The sequence below is a fragment of the Convolutriloba macropyga genome, chromosome 9, assembly GCF_964194025.1.
Source record: "Convolutriloba macropyga chromosome 9, txConMacr16.3, whole genome shotgun sequence".
Classification (NCBI taxonomy): domain Eukaryota; kingdom Metazoa; phylum Xenacoelomorpha; order Acoela; family Convolutidae; genus Convolutriloba; species Convolutriloba macropyga.
The window spans coordinates 11424577-11440387 of NC_134476.1; the positions used below are offsets into that span (position 1 = coordinate 11424577).

A 15811-nucleotide genomic window follows, 5' to 3' on the forward strand; every position below is an offset into this window, starting at 1 on the left:
CGTTTTACAAATATATACAAAACAAAACTTTCTCCACAAATGTCAACCAAACATATTTGTCAGACTTATCTGCACAAACAATTTCTGAGTCAATCTTCTTTTAATCAGCAATCCATTGAAATTTAATGTTCATTCGTTTTTGGGGACAGTCATACAAGGAAATTTTATTTTACAAAAATAAGTTATAAGTAATGACAATGGAACTCATCGATCTGAGCTGTACATTTAAATATGATACTGATAACAAGGTTTTCATTTTGTGAACTTAATATATTCATGAAATTTAAGAGCAAAAATTTTGATCTGATGTTTTTTCCATAATTGACGTGAACGTATTATAAGCTCCGTGAAAGCCTATTTGTTGTTTTTTTAAACAAATGTTTACTAATTTGTTTATCAAATTTTATTTTAACCCATTGCTTGAATTTCATAACATTTACAGTGTAGTTCACAGTAAAATTGTGGAGTGTTTTCTAGAATTCATAGCAATCTCTCACTATCACTATTATTGTGTACAATTGCTTTTAAGGCGTTTGTTAAATTCCTAATAGAGAACTTTTTCTCTGTCAAATTAGTAATATTCACATTTAATTAGAAAAAATTACAAAATAACATTTCAAATAACATTGTTTTTAATCACACAGTTTTTAACAAAGACACTCTTTAACTGGCGTAGTTAGAAACCATTTGTTGTGTAGCGAGGTCCTGGAAGATTCCGTCAAGACTCAAGCTAAATAGCCCGCCAATTAAACCTTTTAATACCACACTTTTTAATCACACCGATGTCTCGACTTAACCTATCCCTTCAGTCAACGGTTTTTTGAGAAAAGTCAGATGATCAACTGTTAATTGCTACTATTGATCTGAAGTCATTTAAATAAAAATGAGAAGACCAAATTTTTCATTTTCTAAAATGTATTTAAACTAAATAAAATCGTATTTAAACAAAATTGTAGTTTTGAAATTTTTGCTTTTTTACTGTTCATAATTTTTTAATGTTTGCATTGAATTAATCCAAAGTAAATGAACAAAGCATAAAAATATTTTTAGATTTTATATTCCACAGCATTGAGTCGAAATTGGTAAAAAAAATAGTTACTAATATACGTTTCAACTGACAAATGAAAACAAGTTTTACAAAAAAATAAGCTGAACTAGTTTTGCAAAATTATATAAAAATAATAATAATAATAGTAAAAATAATAATAATAATAATAATAATAATAAAAACAATAATAATGAATTCAACCAAAGATGGTTAAAACCAGCTTGGTAGTCCCCAGAATAGGGTAAAATCAAGTTTCAATAAGTCAAAATTAGTAAAAAAAAGTTACTAAAATATATTTCAACTGTCAACTGACAAATGAAAACAAGTTTGACAAAAAATAAGCTGAACTAGCTTTGCAAAAGTATGTAATAATAATAATAATAGTAATAATATTAATAATAATAATAATAATAATAATAATAATAATAATAATAATAATAATAATAATAATAATAATAATAATAATAATAATAATAATAATAATAATATTAATAATAATAATAATAATAATAACAATAATAATAATAATAATAGTAATAATAATAATGAATTCAACCAAACATGGTTACAACCGGCTTGGTAGTCCCCAGATTAGGGTAAAATCAGGTTTCAATAATTAAAATTTCTCGAAGACTTTCCACCGTGAAGGGTAATTTTTATATTTGAATCTTTTCACTGCTTCCCCGTCCAAAAGGTTTTTCCCTTCTCATATTTTTGTACATAAATACAAGATTGAATTTTTAAAAAGCTACTATTTTTCTCATTATTTTGATTCTTTCCTTTTATTAGATTTTCCTTTTTAGACACTATAATTTTTATAAGAACCTCCAAAAGTTTGTAAATTTGTTTGTAGATGTTACCACTGACTTTTATCTGTTTGCTGAAATTTTTGACAGATCATGCATCTTATTAGAACCAAGGTTTATGAATGAATTTGAATATCAAATTCTAAAAAAATCCTGTATTTTTGTTTATTTTAGTGCCCGACACTGCAAATTTCACAAGCCCTGGGGTTGGAATCTACGCAATTAGCAATACTGAAATTGTGGTAGCGGCTGAAATAAACAATGTAGTTGCTAATAGTGGAGTTATGGGCCAGTATAAACTCACAGCTCTGACACCCGACCCGGCATCTGAGACGATTACGCCGAATCCAGCTGACAAGGATGCTAACATGACAATTGGGAACCTTTCACCTGGAACAAGTTATTCCTTGACCTTTGTCAATTCGATAACCATATGCAGTACTACAACAGACAGTGATACTACTATCATAAATGAAGTTTGCACGAGTTAGTCTTTTTTTACTCTCATTACTTGTTAGGTGTTTTCAATCAATCTGCATTGAATTACTGAGCCGAAGCTGTTTATTTCCTAATGATTTATCTCCTTTTTGTCACACATGCGTCGTTTTCCCGTTGATTTCTGTCATCCGTTTTTTCCACTATTTTCTTTAGTTTTCTAGTCTTTTTCACTAGTTCCTTCCACTTTTTTACATCTTATTACTATTAATTTTTCTCATATTTTACATTTTTTCCACTATTTTCCTTCGTTTTTTTCGCCTTCGGTTTTTTCATTTTTTAAAATCTCACCAGCTCATTGCTCTCAATTCCTTCTAATCACTCCGTCATTTTTTCAGCTTTTCATTCACTTTTTAAAGAATTTTGCTTATGTTTACTATTTTACAGGAGTCGGGACAATTTATTATAGTTTTTGTGCCAGTATAAACCATTATTGCCCATCACATAACTTTCCTTGATTTCATACAAGGTCATCAATGATTTGTATTATTTAATAAACAAGGAACGTGCGTACAAAATGTAGAAATGTAAGTATGATAAATTGTTAGATTAAATAAAATGTTTCAAGAATTCATTCCTAACTTCTCTTTCGTCGAGCGTGGGAGGGTTCTCACGGCTGCTAGTGTCCTAGTAGCACCCGAGAGGACCAGACAAGAAAATAGCCTCGACTTATGCAAAAACCCAAAACCTAGATAATATTGACCATGGACAAATATAACTATACTGCTCTCAAAATAAACCCTCTTGAAAACGGGTCTGTCCCATTATAGCCCCCCCCCATGAAATTATAGCCCCCATTATGGTATATTTACCATGATTGGGGGGGGGGGGGGGCAGATTATCTGACCACTAAGCTCGGAGGGGGGTCTATAATGAAAGACCCTTGAAAACAACCCTCGATAATTAAAAAAAGGATATATGTTTCGTATAATTAGTTGCGTTATCAAACAATTACAGCTATTGAATTTAATACTTTTGGTCACGGCTGATAAAAAGTATTTCACGGATGAACTTGAACTTCCTTAGTTCAACGTTAGTTGCATAGATTTTGAACAACTTCTCTGGAGCTCGAACAGGACTTCGGGTTTTTGTCACTATTTTACGCTCTTGAATTGAACAAACAGTAGTTCAGTGATCCGTTTTATATGATCGTTAAACGAGTACTCTAAACCAGAAAAATAACTCTCTATGACAACAAATTTGGATTTTGATGATTATTTTATTTTAGAACCTGACATACCGAACGTAGCTGATTCGTTATCATTAGTCAACTCAATCATCATCAATGGAAGTGGAATCACAACTCCATCTAGTTCCAATTTCGACCTATTCTCAGTCATAAGCGTCAATCCAGACTCAAATCCAGCCTTCAGCCGGGCTACTACTGGTTCCAAAAATACCTCGGAGGACATAACTGTTTCTGGTCTGACTGGTGGAACAGAGTACAAAATTGAGGTGGTGACAGAGGTTGGGACTGACGGGACTCCATGTTCAAACCCTTCAAGTCATGACAGTGAACCGAAAGAAGTCACGCTTTGCACTCGTAGGTTCAGTTTATCGGAGACATGAGTTGTCAGAGCAGGATATTTTATACTAAATATATTATTATATATCCTTATTATAACAAAAAATTAATAATTAAAATGTTTTTTTATTAAAAAAGAGAAGCAGTACTTTGGAAACACTGCTCTTTTGACGAAACTTTTGACAAAACTTTTTCGAAAGATTGGAGCACCATAAGCGGAGCAAACTTTAAAAAAAATACTCTAAAAATTAGCAAGGACAGATTGGAAAATTTTGGCGTTTAATATATGACTATTTTTTCTGTAATTTACTGCAGAAAACAACTTACAGTTCCTGAACTAATGAATTTTTCAGTGCCTGGCACCCTGAACTTCACTCGAACTCCCGACGTTGGAATCTTTGCAATCAGCAATACTGAAATAGTGGTGTCCGCTGATGTTGTTAATGTGGCTTCCAACGACGGACCAATGGGCCAGTACAAACTGTCAGCGATAAATCCAGATCCAGCTGGGAGAAATGCAACTCCTAATCCGGCCAATCATGATACCAATATGACGATTGGGTCTCTGGATCCTGGCACCAGTCATAATCTGAGTTTTGTGAATGTTCTGACGTTATGTGGATCGAGCTCAGAAGGACCCGCTACTGAAATCATTGAAGTCTGCACAAGTTAGAAATTTCAAAATAAGAAAAATAACCATTATTACTACTGCAAGCCTGTGTCTTAGGCTCTCTTCAAAACAATTCAAGTACTATTTATATAAAATATAAGAGCTCACCCTTTTGTTCATAGAAACAATATGTGAATCAAATTCCTATTATATAGGACTTTAAAATGGTTTCAGAAACTAAAAATTTTTAGAACCCGACATACCGACAGTTTCTTCGAGCGCTTCGACATTGACATCGATCATCATCAATGGAAGTGGAATCTCAACACCCTCAAGTTCAAACTTTGACCTCTTCTCTGTCATCAGTATCTCCCCCGATTCCAATCCAACATTTGTGCGGGCAACTGTGGGATCGAAAAACACTTCCGACCATTTGACGTTGTCTGGATTGACAGCTGGAACTGAGTATATGATTGAGGTCGTGACCGAAGTTGGTACAGATGGGACTCCATGCAGCAATCCATCTAGTGTCGACAGCGAACCTCAGACAGTTACACTGTGCACGTGTAAGTTCAACACTAATTCTGACTTAAAGATGTGCAATTTTCATGATTGTTTATTCTTAATAGTGGAACAGATCAATGCGGAAAAAAGTTAATCTTTATTCTAGAAAATACATCACTATAATTTTCTTACCCTAAAACAAAGAATAATTGGATAAATACTCTTCATAAGTTCGTTTTTGTAACTTGATTACGAGGCACTACAATTTTTGCTTAGGCATAAAAACAAAAACGTCAAAATTTTCCGATGCGGCTCAATAGAATTTGCTATAAATTCTTCAAAGCCACAATGTTTTCACGACCTAAATGGTTATACCCGGTAGTTTTTTTAAGTATGAAAATCTGACTGGACAACGCAATTTCAATAAATTTAATTTCAAACTTTGACCCAATTTTCCCGTTTTGATCTACTGTCTTTCAACTTGTCTTCCTAAGGTCGGCGAAATCACGTTTTTTGTTTAATTCTAATGGCAAGGAACAATCTTTGACAGGCTATATACAGAGGAAATTACCCATTTGTTTGTTGACACTGGTTTATTAAAACAATGTTTCTAAAAAGGGGAAAATCTTAAGATCTTTTTTTAATGTTTTAGTTTTTTACGTCGTAAATGTTTACAAGGCTGCAACTTTTTCCTTAAAAATAACAATGCAAAAAAAGTTGAATATTCTTCTTTTTTTATGCAGTTTAAGTATACAGATTTTATCTATATTTTATGCTTACATTGTTTACATTGCTTCAGCGAACTAGTGAAGCAATTCAAGATATTTAAGTTAATTAAAATTTTTTGTATTAGTTTCAAAATTATATTTTCGAGAACAATTATCTTTAGCGTCATATATTAGAAAGTAAAGTAAGACATGGTAGCTTAGAAACAGGTTATGTGACTAAGTGGAGGTAGCATTAATCAGTTTTCTGGGATAACGATTGCTTCAAATTGCCATAATTTGTATTGTGTAACCAAGGATCATAAATCCGATATAATCCAAATCCTACATTCAATTAACATCCAAATTTTGTGCAATTTTTGTAAATGTGTCAACTTAATTAAGTTGGGGGTCATTTGAGTTATTTCTACAATGCCTCTGAGATTTGAATTTTATCAAATCAATTTTCGGCAGCTATCTAAAAAAGTTTCTACACGTAGCAATCTTTGTGGTGCATAAAAAGTTTTTTAATGTTTTCCTGTTCTTTATAATTTTATGACATCAAAGAGCTTGCTAGAATGTTGAAGGGTTTGAATATGCTCGTAACTGGTGATTAAAAACTAGTTGTGTAAATTTGTTACAGCAAATCGTTTTTAGTTGTTTTGCTGAGGTTAATGACACCAAACTGAACTTCGCTCTAGTTGGAAAAAAATGCTTTGTCTTATTTCCGAGCGAAATCACTATCGTACAGGGCTTTGGAAATGGACATGGCTGAAAATTGATACATCAGCGCATTGTTCCTAGGTTTAAAAAATTACCCAAATGAACACCTAAAATGTTGAAATACTTTATGAGCATGCTCTGAGATATCAATAGATCTTAGAGCTCTATTTTTTAGTACCCGACAAGGCGAATTTCACCGGCAGTCCCGGTGTTGGAATCTATGCTATTAGCAATACCGAAATTGTGGTAGCAGCCGAAGTTGACAATGTAGTTGCTAATAGCGGAGTTATGGGCCAGTATAAACTCACAGTTCTGGCACCCGACCCGGCATCTGAGACGATTACGCCGAATCCAGCTGACAAGGATGCCAACATGACAATTGGAAACCTTTCACCTGGAACGAGTTATAACTTGACTTTTGTCAACTCGATAACCATATGCAGTGCTACAACAGATAGTGAAGCTACTGTCATTTCAGAAGTTTGCACGAGTTAGTTTTTTTCGTCTTTTCTTTGCTGGCTATTTCTTGTGAATGCATATTTGTCAAAATAACTTTTAAAGAGACGATGTGCGTTTTTCAGAACCCGACAAACCCAACGTGACTGATTCGTTATCCTTGGTCAACTCGATCATCATCAATGGAAGTGGAATCTCAACTCCGTCAAGTTCAAACTTTGACCTTTTCTCTGTCATCAGTATCTCCCCCGATTCCAATCCAACATTTGTGCGGTCAACTGTGGGATCCAAAGACACGTCCGACCATTTGACCTTGTCCGGCTTGACAGGAGGAACTACTTATACAATTGAAGTTGTGACAGAGGTGGGAAGTGACGGGACTCCTTGTAGCAACCCGGCGACTCTAGACAGTGAACACGAAACTGTGACGTTGTGTACCTGTAGGTCAAAATTCTGAATAATTAGAAATTGTTGAGTGCAAACCTTTTTTTCAGATTAAACTTAAATTGAAATCTTATACACCAAAATAAATTGAAGTTTAGATTTTGCATGCGTAATTAAGCAATCTATTCATTTTTTAAGACCTCCTCAAATTGTTAGTCGATTTTACCAAGAGATTCATCGACTGGAATCTTTCTTGACTCAATTTTTTTTTCAAGGATTCTAGTATAATTGTAATACGAGCATGTTAAACGTGTGAAGGCACTACTGGAAAAATTCAAAACTTCATTTTCAAGTTCAGAACAAAAAACTCAACTTTAACTGTAATTCTTGCTGAGAACAATTTATTGTTTTCAGGGAAAATAGAACAACACTTGTCACTTTTTTTAAAGAAGAGTTTCGTTGAAACAGCCAAGTATGAATCTAGTTTAATGTAAAGTTTTTGTCGCGATTAAAGCCAAACTCTCTTTCAAAACATTGCTTTTTTCATCTTTCTTGGACCTGAAATGGCAAACCACCAAACATTCCAATCTTCTGCGTTTTCAGTGCCCGGCACACTGAATTTTACCCGAAGCCCCGACGTCGGTATATTCGGAATTAGCACCACCGAAATAGTAATATCCGCCGACTTAGTGACAGTTGCGTCAAATGACGGACCAATGGGTCAGTACAAACTGTCAGCTATCAGTCCAGACCCAGCTGGAAGAACTGCAACTCCAAATCCAGCTAATAATGACACAAACATGACAATCGGTGGCCTGGATCCGGGTACTAGTCATAACTTGAGTTTTGTCAATGTCCTCACTCTTTGTGGATCAAGTTCCGAAGGTCCAGCAACTGAAATAACCGATGTCTGCACAAGTGAGTTGCTTTTATGAACAATTAATCACTCAGATTTCTTAATAGAGACTTCATAATTATTCTTTTTTTTACAAACTAAGTATTGCTGTAATTTTTTTGCTGTATCTTTTTTGCTGTATCTTAAGCTCTAAGTTTTTTTTTGCTGTATCTTAAGCCTGTTCAATCAAAATTACAAAAGCTCAATTAACTGCTCTTGTTGCAAAATGTTAAGAGTTTTGATTATAACTTTTTGTTTCTTACATGGCGGTAACCTCTATCAAAAATTTATTGGATATTATTTGATGGTTTCTCAATTTCTGAAAAACGCTTATCACCGCACAAAATTGTTAGCGGGTGCAATGAATCTTCGAAAAAAAAACACACGAAAATTGTTCTATTCCTAATTCAGTATGATCGTCACATTCTGTGATTCTACTTAAGATACTCGAGACTTAGTTCTGTCATCTTTTTCATCATTTCTTTTTAGACATTGCAACTATGCGCATTGATTTATGCATGAGATAGAAAATGTTTTCCTTCAATTTTTTCCACTGTATTTTTTCTTGCTGAAAACTTGGTATCAATTGAAGACGTCTTTCAAATAAAATTTGAAATATTTTTTGAAAAAAAGGGACATGCCCCCTCTTGCTAGACTACAGAGCCCATGGTCAGTGTCAAACTCGCATTTGTCTTTTCACACTTGACTGTTAAATCAAATATTTTGTTCATGAGTGGGGAGATAAGAAGGTAAAAAACATATCCTTATGACTTGGTTTATTTAAATAGGATCAAAACTTGCTTTCTATTTAGAACCTGACATACCAACAGTTTCTACGCACACTTCAACGTTGACCTCAATAATCATCAATGGAAGTGGAATCTCAACTCCGTCAAGTTCAAACTTTGACCTCTTCTCTGTCATCAGTATCTCCCCCGATTCCAATCCAACTTTTGTCCGGGCAACTGCGGGTTCTAAAAACACTTCCGACCATTTGACTTTGTCTGGTCTGACTGCAGGGACAGAATACTCGATTGAGGTGGTGACAGAGGTCGGAAGTGGCGGGACACCTTGCAGCAGTCCCTCGACTGTTGACAGCGATCCACAGCAGATCACTCTCTGCACCTGTAAGTACCAAGAGAATCTTTTCCAGAACTCAAGTTTGGAACATTTTTTGATGACGAAATGGGATATCTAGGAAAACTCACATTAGCGTTCCTTTGCCAAAAACAGAGTTGCAGAATCGTTCGGATCGGTTCCATTTCTCTCCCCCCCCCCTCAAGTACCTTTTGCACCCCCAGTTATAGAGCACGTTCCATGGCATAGTAATTCATTATGTAAAAAAAGCACGTGCTATTCGGGTTTACCATTAAGATCCACACAATAAGTTGTGCGCCGATTTTTTTGTCCTTTAGAGCAGAATTCTTAAATCCTATTTTATTATTGGGTATATTTTAATAGTCACTGCGGAATCATTTATGGTCATTTTTTGCTAAGAATGTTTGTATTAGGACTTCTTAATTGATTGTTCTGCCGAATGAGTAATTTTCTTCAAATAAACGCATATTATAGATATGTTCCAACGTACTGCATCGTGATTTTTTTTTTCCTTTTTTTCTTTTTGAGGTTAAATTACGCCATTATCTTTTGTTTCAAGATTAAATAGTGGGTAATATAGTATTTGATTATTCATCAAAACACGGCCCATAAAACATGTTTTAAAGAATAAGTAAGAAAATTTAAAATTTCTTCTTTTTTCCAGTGCCCGACCAAATCAACTTCACCTCATCCTCTGTCCAGATATTCGGAATTAGCACGACCGAGATAATAGTAGCAGCCGACGTCAACAATATAGTGGCTACCAGTGGAGTCATGGGCCAGTACAAACTCACAGCCCTCGCACCCGATCCGGCATCTGAGACCATAACCCCGAACCCAGCTGATAACGACACGAACATGACCATTGGGAATTTATCACCTGGAACTAGTTACAACTTGACTTTCGTGAATTCATTGACGCTGTGTGGTTCTACTCAGGAAAGTGACGTCACAATTGTGACCGAAGTTTGCACAGGTGAGAGAGTATATACACTCTAAATTTTTCTTGTGTGAATTGCACAAAAAAATCGTGTATTTTTACGCGATTTCTCGTGTGAAAACGGACACATGATTTTAGGCACATCTACACGAGAAATCGTGTATTTTCACACGATTTTCTCGGGCTTAACCATAAGATTTTTCATGTGAATCACGGGTCGGGTAGAGTGTAGCCTATAGGTTTGGTCAAAAATAATTAGCATTATATTAGCCTCGTACAATTAATCTTACTACTATTAAAAACTGTAAATTTCGAGAAATGGGGATACCAATGTGCCTAATAACACAACTTTTCCATCTTTATGTAAAAAGCCGTCTTTCAATGTTTTTACATCTTCAAATAATCAATTTTTTTTTTCAAAAAATAGGCTTTTTTCTTGTCATTGGGAATTGGTGAAAAAAGATAAAAAAAGCCGATTAATTTTGAGTCTAAGTTAATTTTTTATTGTTTTCGTTTTTTTAAGGAGGAATGCGATTGCCTCTGCCTTTTTCTCTGTCAAATTCCAATCGAACAGCTGTAAAATGTTGATGAGGTTCCCCTTCAGCATCCTGTTTCATTAATTGTTGACTTAGTTTCCAGTTGCTCTTTCGATAATTTCTCCGGAAATACTTGCGCATATTATTGATACTTTTTTCTCAAAGGATATGTCTTTTAATAGATCTTTAAATAGGCCAACTTTGGACAATCTAATGTGCAAATTACTGTGCAAATTTATAAATTACCTCTCGTGAATTGTTGTAATAAATATCTATAGATGCTATCGGACCATTTAATATAGACAATTTAATCAACAAGGAAAGAAGGCCAGAACACACATTTTTCTTTTCTTCGCATTTCAAATCTATGCGCTTGCTATTGAACTATGAATAAGTCGCTCATATAAAGCAAAATAATTAAAAACTAAATGATTTTTGACAAAAAAAATAAAGTTTATAAATTGCAAACTTTGGTGTTATTGATTTGATCTGTTGAATTTTATATCATATTCAAGTCTTAAGTGACTTGACAACCTATTTTTACGAGCAATAATACAGTCAATAGCATCAATTTGGAAACCCATTTGAATAACAGCGACATTTTGGAACTAATTATTCAGCTATCGAACTTTTTCATAAAAATTTTTCATGTGAAATTAAAAGCTTTCAGTAGTAGAAAAAGAATAGAGGAACAAAGAATGCAACATCAGCAGTAAAAATTTTATTCATATTGCTTAGCAGAGCACTTATAATGCTTAAAATTTGTAATAAGATTAGTTTTTGTAATAAGATTTTTTAAATATTCTAGCCAAGTTGTCAACCATCAGCCAAACTTTATTTCATCAAAGACTTTTATGCCGCCACAAGAACGCAAATAATCTATTGTGGTCATTAGCCTTTTATCAAAAGAAGTCGGCTCCTTTTAAGCTAAAAGTTACTCTGTATGTGTGTGTGTAAGTGTGTGTGTGTCTGTGTGTGTGTGCTTGTGTGTGTGTGAGAGAGGGAGTGGTCCTCTCAATCTCTCTCCATCTCTCGCTTTATTTCTTTCTTTTTTTCTTGATTTGTTTTTTGGTTTCTTCTTTCTTTCCTTCTTTCTTTCTTTCTGTCTTTCTTTCTTTCTTTCTTTCTTCCATTCATTTCTTTCTGTCTTTCTCTTTCTGTCTCTCAACTCTTTTTTCTCTGTAACAAAATTTGTCTCTCTCCCAGAGAGGCCCTATAGGACACCGCAAGGGCGCAACAATTCCTATGGAGTTCCTTTGTGTTTTTCCAAAGTAGATCGTCTCCTCTTAACATAACAGTTTATTGTTGCTCTCTCTCTCTCTCTCTCTCTCTCTCTCTCTCTCTCTCTCTTTCTCCCCCTCTTTGTGTGTGTGTGTGTGTGTGTGTGTGTGTGTGTGTGTGTGGGTGTGTGTGTGTGTTTGTTTGTCTCTCTCTCTTTCTCCTTTTTCTCTCCTCCCTCTCTCTGTCTCTTGCTCGCTCTCTCTCTCTCTCTCTCTCTCTCTCTCTCTCTCTCTCTTTCATTCTTTCGTTCTTTCTTTCGTTCTTTCTTTTTTTCTATCTTTTTTTTCTTTCATTCTTTTTTTCTGTCTTTCTTTCTTTCTTTCTTTCCTTTTTCCTTCCTTCTTTCTTTCTTTATTTCGTTTTTTCTTTCTTTCTTTCTTTCTTTCTCTCTTCAAATGACATCTTTTACAAGCGTCTCGGTATTCCAGTTGATAGCTACTATATAAAGTTTCTGACTGTTTGATCAATTGAGACGTGTTCGTAGTTAGGTAATCAGCGAATTAGTTAACCATAACATAGCTATAGCAGTAGTATATAATACCTACGTAAAGAAAGGGGGGGTTATCATTCGACTCTTAACCATAGGATAATAGGTAGTGGCGGTTAAGTGGGAATAGGATAGGCAGGATAAAATCTTCCCGCCGCTGTTTATATCCCTCTCCTATTCAATCATTCCCTTTTGAGTCTTGCCGCTTTTGTTTCCCTTTAACTTTGCTTTCTGTCTCGCCGCTTGCTTTTGATTTCAAAACACTCAAACAAATTAAATTAAAACCAAATATCACACTGCATGCAAAATCAATACTGGTTCAGTTTTGCGTGTCTCTCTCTGGGCAATTAAATTTAATTATGCACACTAATATCGCCTTGCAGTTTTGCACACTGGGCCCTCTGACTCGCTTTCACTTGCTTCTTCTGCCTCAAAATTAATGAACGGATTATCGGTCGTAGAGTTTTCTTCAAAACTGGCATCGAAATCAACGATATCGCTACTTTCAATATCCGAATCATTTATATTCTGAGCAGCGACAAAACCGGGGTCTGGTGGTTGCCATGTGTTGGAGCTTTGGGTGGTATCTGGAGAGGAATGTGGTATAACAAAACTGTTATCCCACTCTGGGCTAGAGCTCAAAAGTAAGTCGCTAAAATCGTCATAATCCCATTCCACATCGTCAATTTCATCGATAGCATAATCGACAATTTCATAATGGCCAAACGGGAGGGTTTTTATGCCATCGGGTAGTATATAGCGCTTGTTGTCAAAAGCTGACAGACAAATTTTGTTTGTAGTAACTGTCTGCAGCCTGTGGTGGTCGGACACAATCCTGGTGTTCTCTGAGCGCAGGTGGTTTCCAGTGCTGAGAGTGTTTAAGAAGTCGACGTGGCGAAGATGTTGTTGTGCGGCCCTCGTCACCCCTTTTGCTGAAAGTTTTCGACAACCTAAAAGAAAGAAAGAAATGAGAAAAATTAGGTGCTATTATAATTACTAACCCCCTATGCAAATATAATACGATTTAACACCTTCCAGATGCCTATTAACCCAATACGAATTTTTATACAACAACTAACAATTTTGTTTTATGAGAGAATAAACTTACTTTTTGACAGGATGGAGTACAGCTTCGGCTTCAAACAGATAAAGTCAGTAATATAGTCGCCGGCGAATTCGTCCTTGTATTTGAGGACGACTCTTTTGTTAGTGGTATCGTAAAGAAAGTGATTGGGTGGGTAATTTGAGAAATCAAAATGACTTAATACTGACTGAGGCTTCTGCGATAACTCTGTATAAAAATCGTCGCTTTTTATCGCATAAAGGAGACTATCTGTATCGCTGTAAAGAAGGCGACAATTAAAGTTGGGGCGCATGACATTGTAATGGAATGAGTACATGTGGAATTTTGCAAGATCTAATATAGTCGCTCCCACAATAGTGGGAGTGTTCCAATAAATGGACTTCGGCCGTGTGGTCAAGGCTGCTAAATTCTCCCCAAAGATCATATAGCGATCAAACTCAAATCTGGATATTATCTTCAGCGCATGCTCGGCATCTCGTGAGATTGTTATTTTATTTCTGCGTCTTTTCGATTCGCAGTTTTTACCATAAACTGCATTATTCATCAGTTTATAAAAGTTCTCTTCAAACTTGTTTGACGCAACTTGCCGCTTTTTACTATTTAGTGTAATGTATGGCGACAGCCAGTTTTCTTGTCGAAATTGAAGCACTCTGTGAACTTTCCTGATTACTGAGCTGAGTTGGACATAGAAATTCAGCAGTTTGTAGTGGACCACGTATCTCTCTTTATCGAAGAACGTTTGCAGGAGTTTCTTTACTTTGGAAGATGGGAGAATGTGTTGTTCATTTAATTCGATCTGGTAATCGCTCAACCACTCATCTTCAACCACGTCTTTTGTGGGCGCCAACGGAAAATCGCGATGCTCATCATGAAGGCTCGGCGGGTAAGAGATATCGACCTCTACAAAATATCCAATGCTAGCGTCATCGGCGGTGTCCAAAATCTCTTGAAGTTGAATATCTGTGTTGAACGCAAAGTCGGCGAGCGGTAGTTTCTCTAATTGCATTACGCCACCATAAAGGTTATTAGCGTCGACACAGAAACCAAAACAGGATTCCTCCGTGCTATCGTGTTTGGGAATATAGGAGTTATTTGCAGTGAAGCGCCGACTTTCAAAGACAGATGTGACTCCACCGCGAATTGCGGGTTCAATCATGTCCAAGTGTTCGCGCTCAGTCAGTAACTCGACATTGGCTTTGCAGATTCTAAGTGATGCTTCCTTAGCCATATTGGGTAGGGTGAAGAAGTGCATACAGTCCAGTTTATATGTATCGAAACTCAACTGTCGATGGAATTCGCAAACACATGCGAGTAGTGCACAGTCGAGCTTCAAGTATGAGTCATGATAATCCTGTAGTGTTCCACATTCCAGAATTTCCCACATCCTGCGTGCATGTTGTAAATTAGTCTCCGTTACCTTCACTGTCCCTCCGTCCAGAGTGTTACCCCACTTGCTCAGTGGTGGGAGACTGGTGTCACTGAACTTGGACCGACCAGTCACTTAAGAGTAAGGGTAGTAGCCTTTCTGTTTAAGTAGCGGAAGGTTAGCATCAGATAATGTAGAAAACATTGCCCTCATTATTTCGAAACGGTCATCGGGTAAAATTTCAAAAAGTTTCTCTAAAGAACTGTTCATCATCTTGAAGGAGTCTATGAATCGAAGATATTCGTAAACTTTCACTGTTTTTCCCTTTTCCGTTACGAAAGTGTCAATAAGCACACCAAATGTCATTGATATGTATTTTTCGTCGGTGGCTGGTATGACGCTGATGGTTGTGGTTGGCTCGCAGTTGTTCAGTGCCAAGCAAATGTGATTTAAGTCATAATTTTGAATATTATGACCCACAACAGGGGTGAAATTGATATTTCGTCTCAAGCGATTGCATTTCTCATGTGCCCATCGCAAGAATTTACCACTGTAGTGGCAATGGTCCAGGTCAATTGTGTTCTCTGGATCTTCCGTTTCTGAAAACGATTTTTCACAAATCCAACAGTGCGTAGCGTTAGACTTTGCCAAGTTTCGTCTATCGCCTTTGAAGAAAGGGTGTTTCCTTTTCTGCTGATAAATATCTCTGGCTAGTTTGTGAAGCATTTTGACAAAATTTGTCATGCAAGCAGTAGAACTGTCTACATGATGAAAGATTGGCTTTGATGAGTGGTGATCTATCACTGTTAGCGCAAAGCCACACGGTTCATGTATCTCCTTGACCTGTGTAAAGGCTTTATCACTTGGTC

General features: G+C 35.8%; 1 protein-coding gene across 5 annotated transcripts in view; it reads left to right on the forward strand.

Moving 5' to 3' along the window:
• LOC142345599 (uncharacterized) overlaps positions 1 to 15811 on the forward strand; it is a 306540-nt gene that overhangs the window by 90074 nt on the left and 200655 nt on the right. For all 5 annotated transcript variants that reach the window (XM_075397728.1, XM_075397730.1, XM_075397731.1 and 2 more), the window contains 9 exons: positions 2029 to 2340; positions 3578 to 3892; positions 4228 to 4542; positions 4736 to 5050; positions 6591 to 6905; positions 6997 to 7311; positions 7859 to 8173; positions 8963 to 9277; positions 9913 to 10224. In XM_075397728.1, the coding sequence (XP_075253843.1) occupies positions 2029 to 2340; positions 3578 to 3892; positions 4228 to 4542; positions 4736 to 5050; positions 6591 to 6905; positions 6997 to 7311; positions 7859 to 8173; positions 8963 to 9277; positions 9913 to 10224 (2829 nt within the window). The remainder of the gene's footprint in view (positions 1 to 2028; positions 2341 to 3577; positions 3893 to 4227; positions 4543 to 4735; positions 5051 to 6590; positions 6906 to 6996; positions 7312 to 7858; positions 8174 to 8962; positions 9278 to 9912; positions 10225 to 15811) is intronic.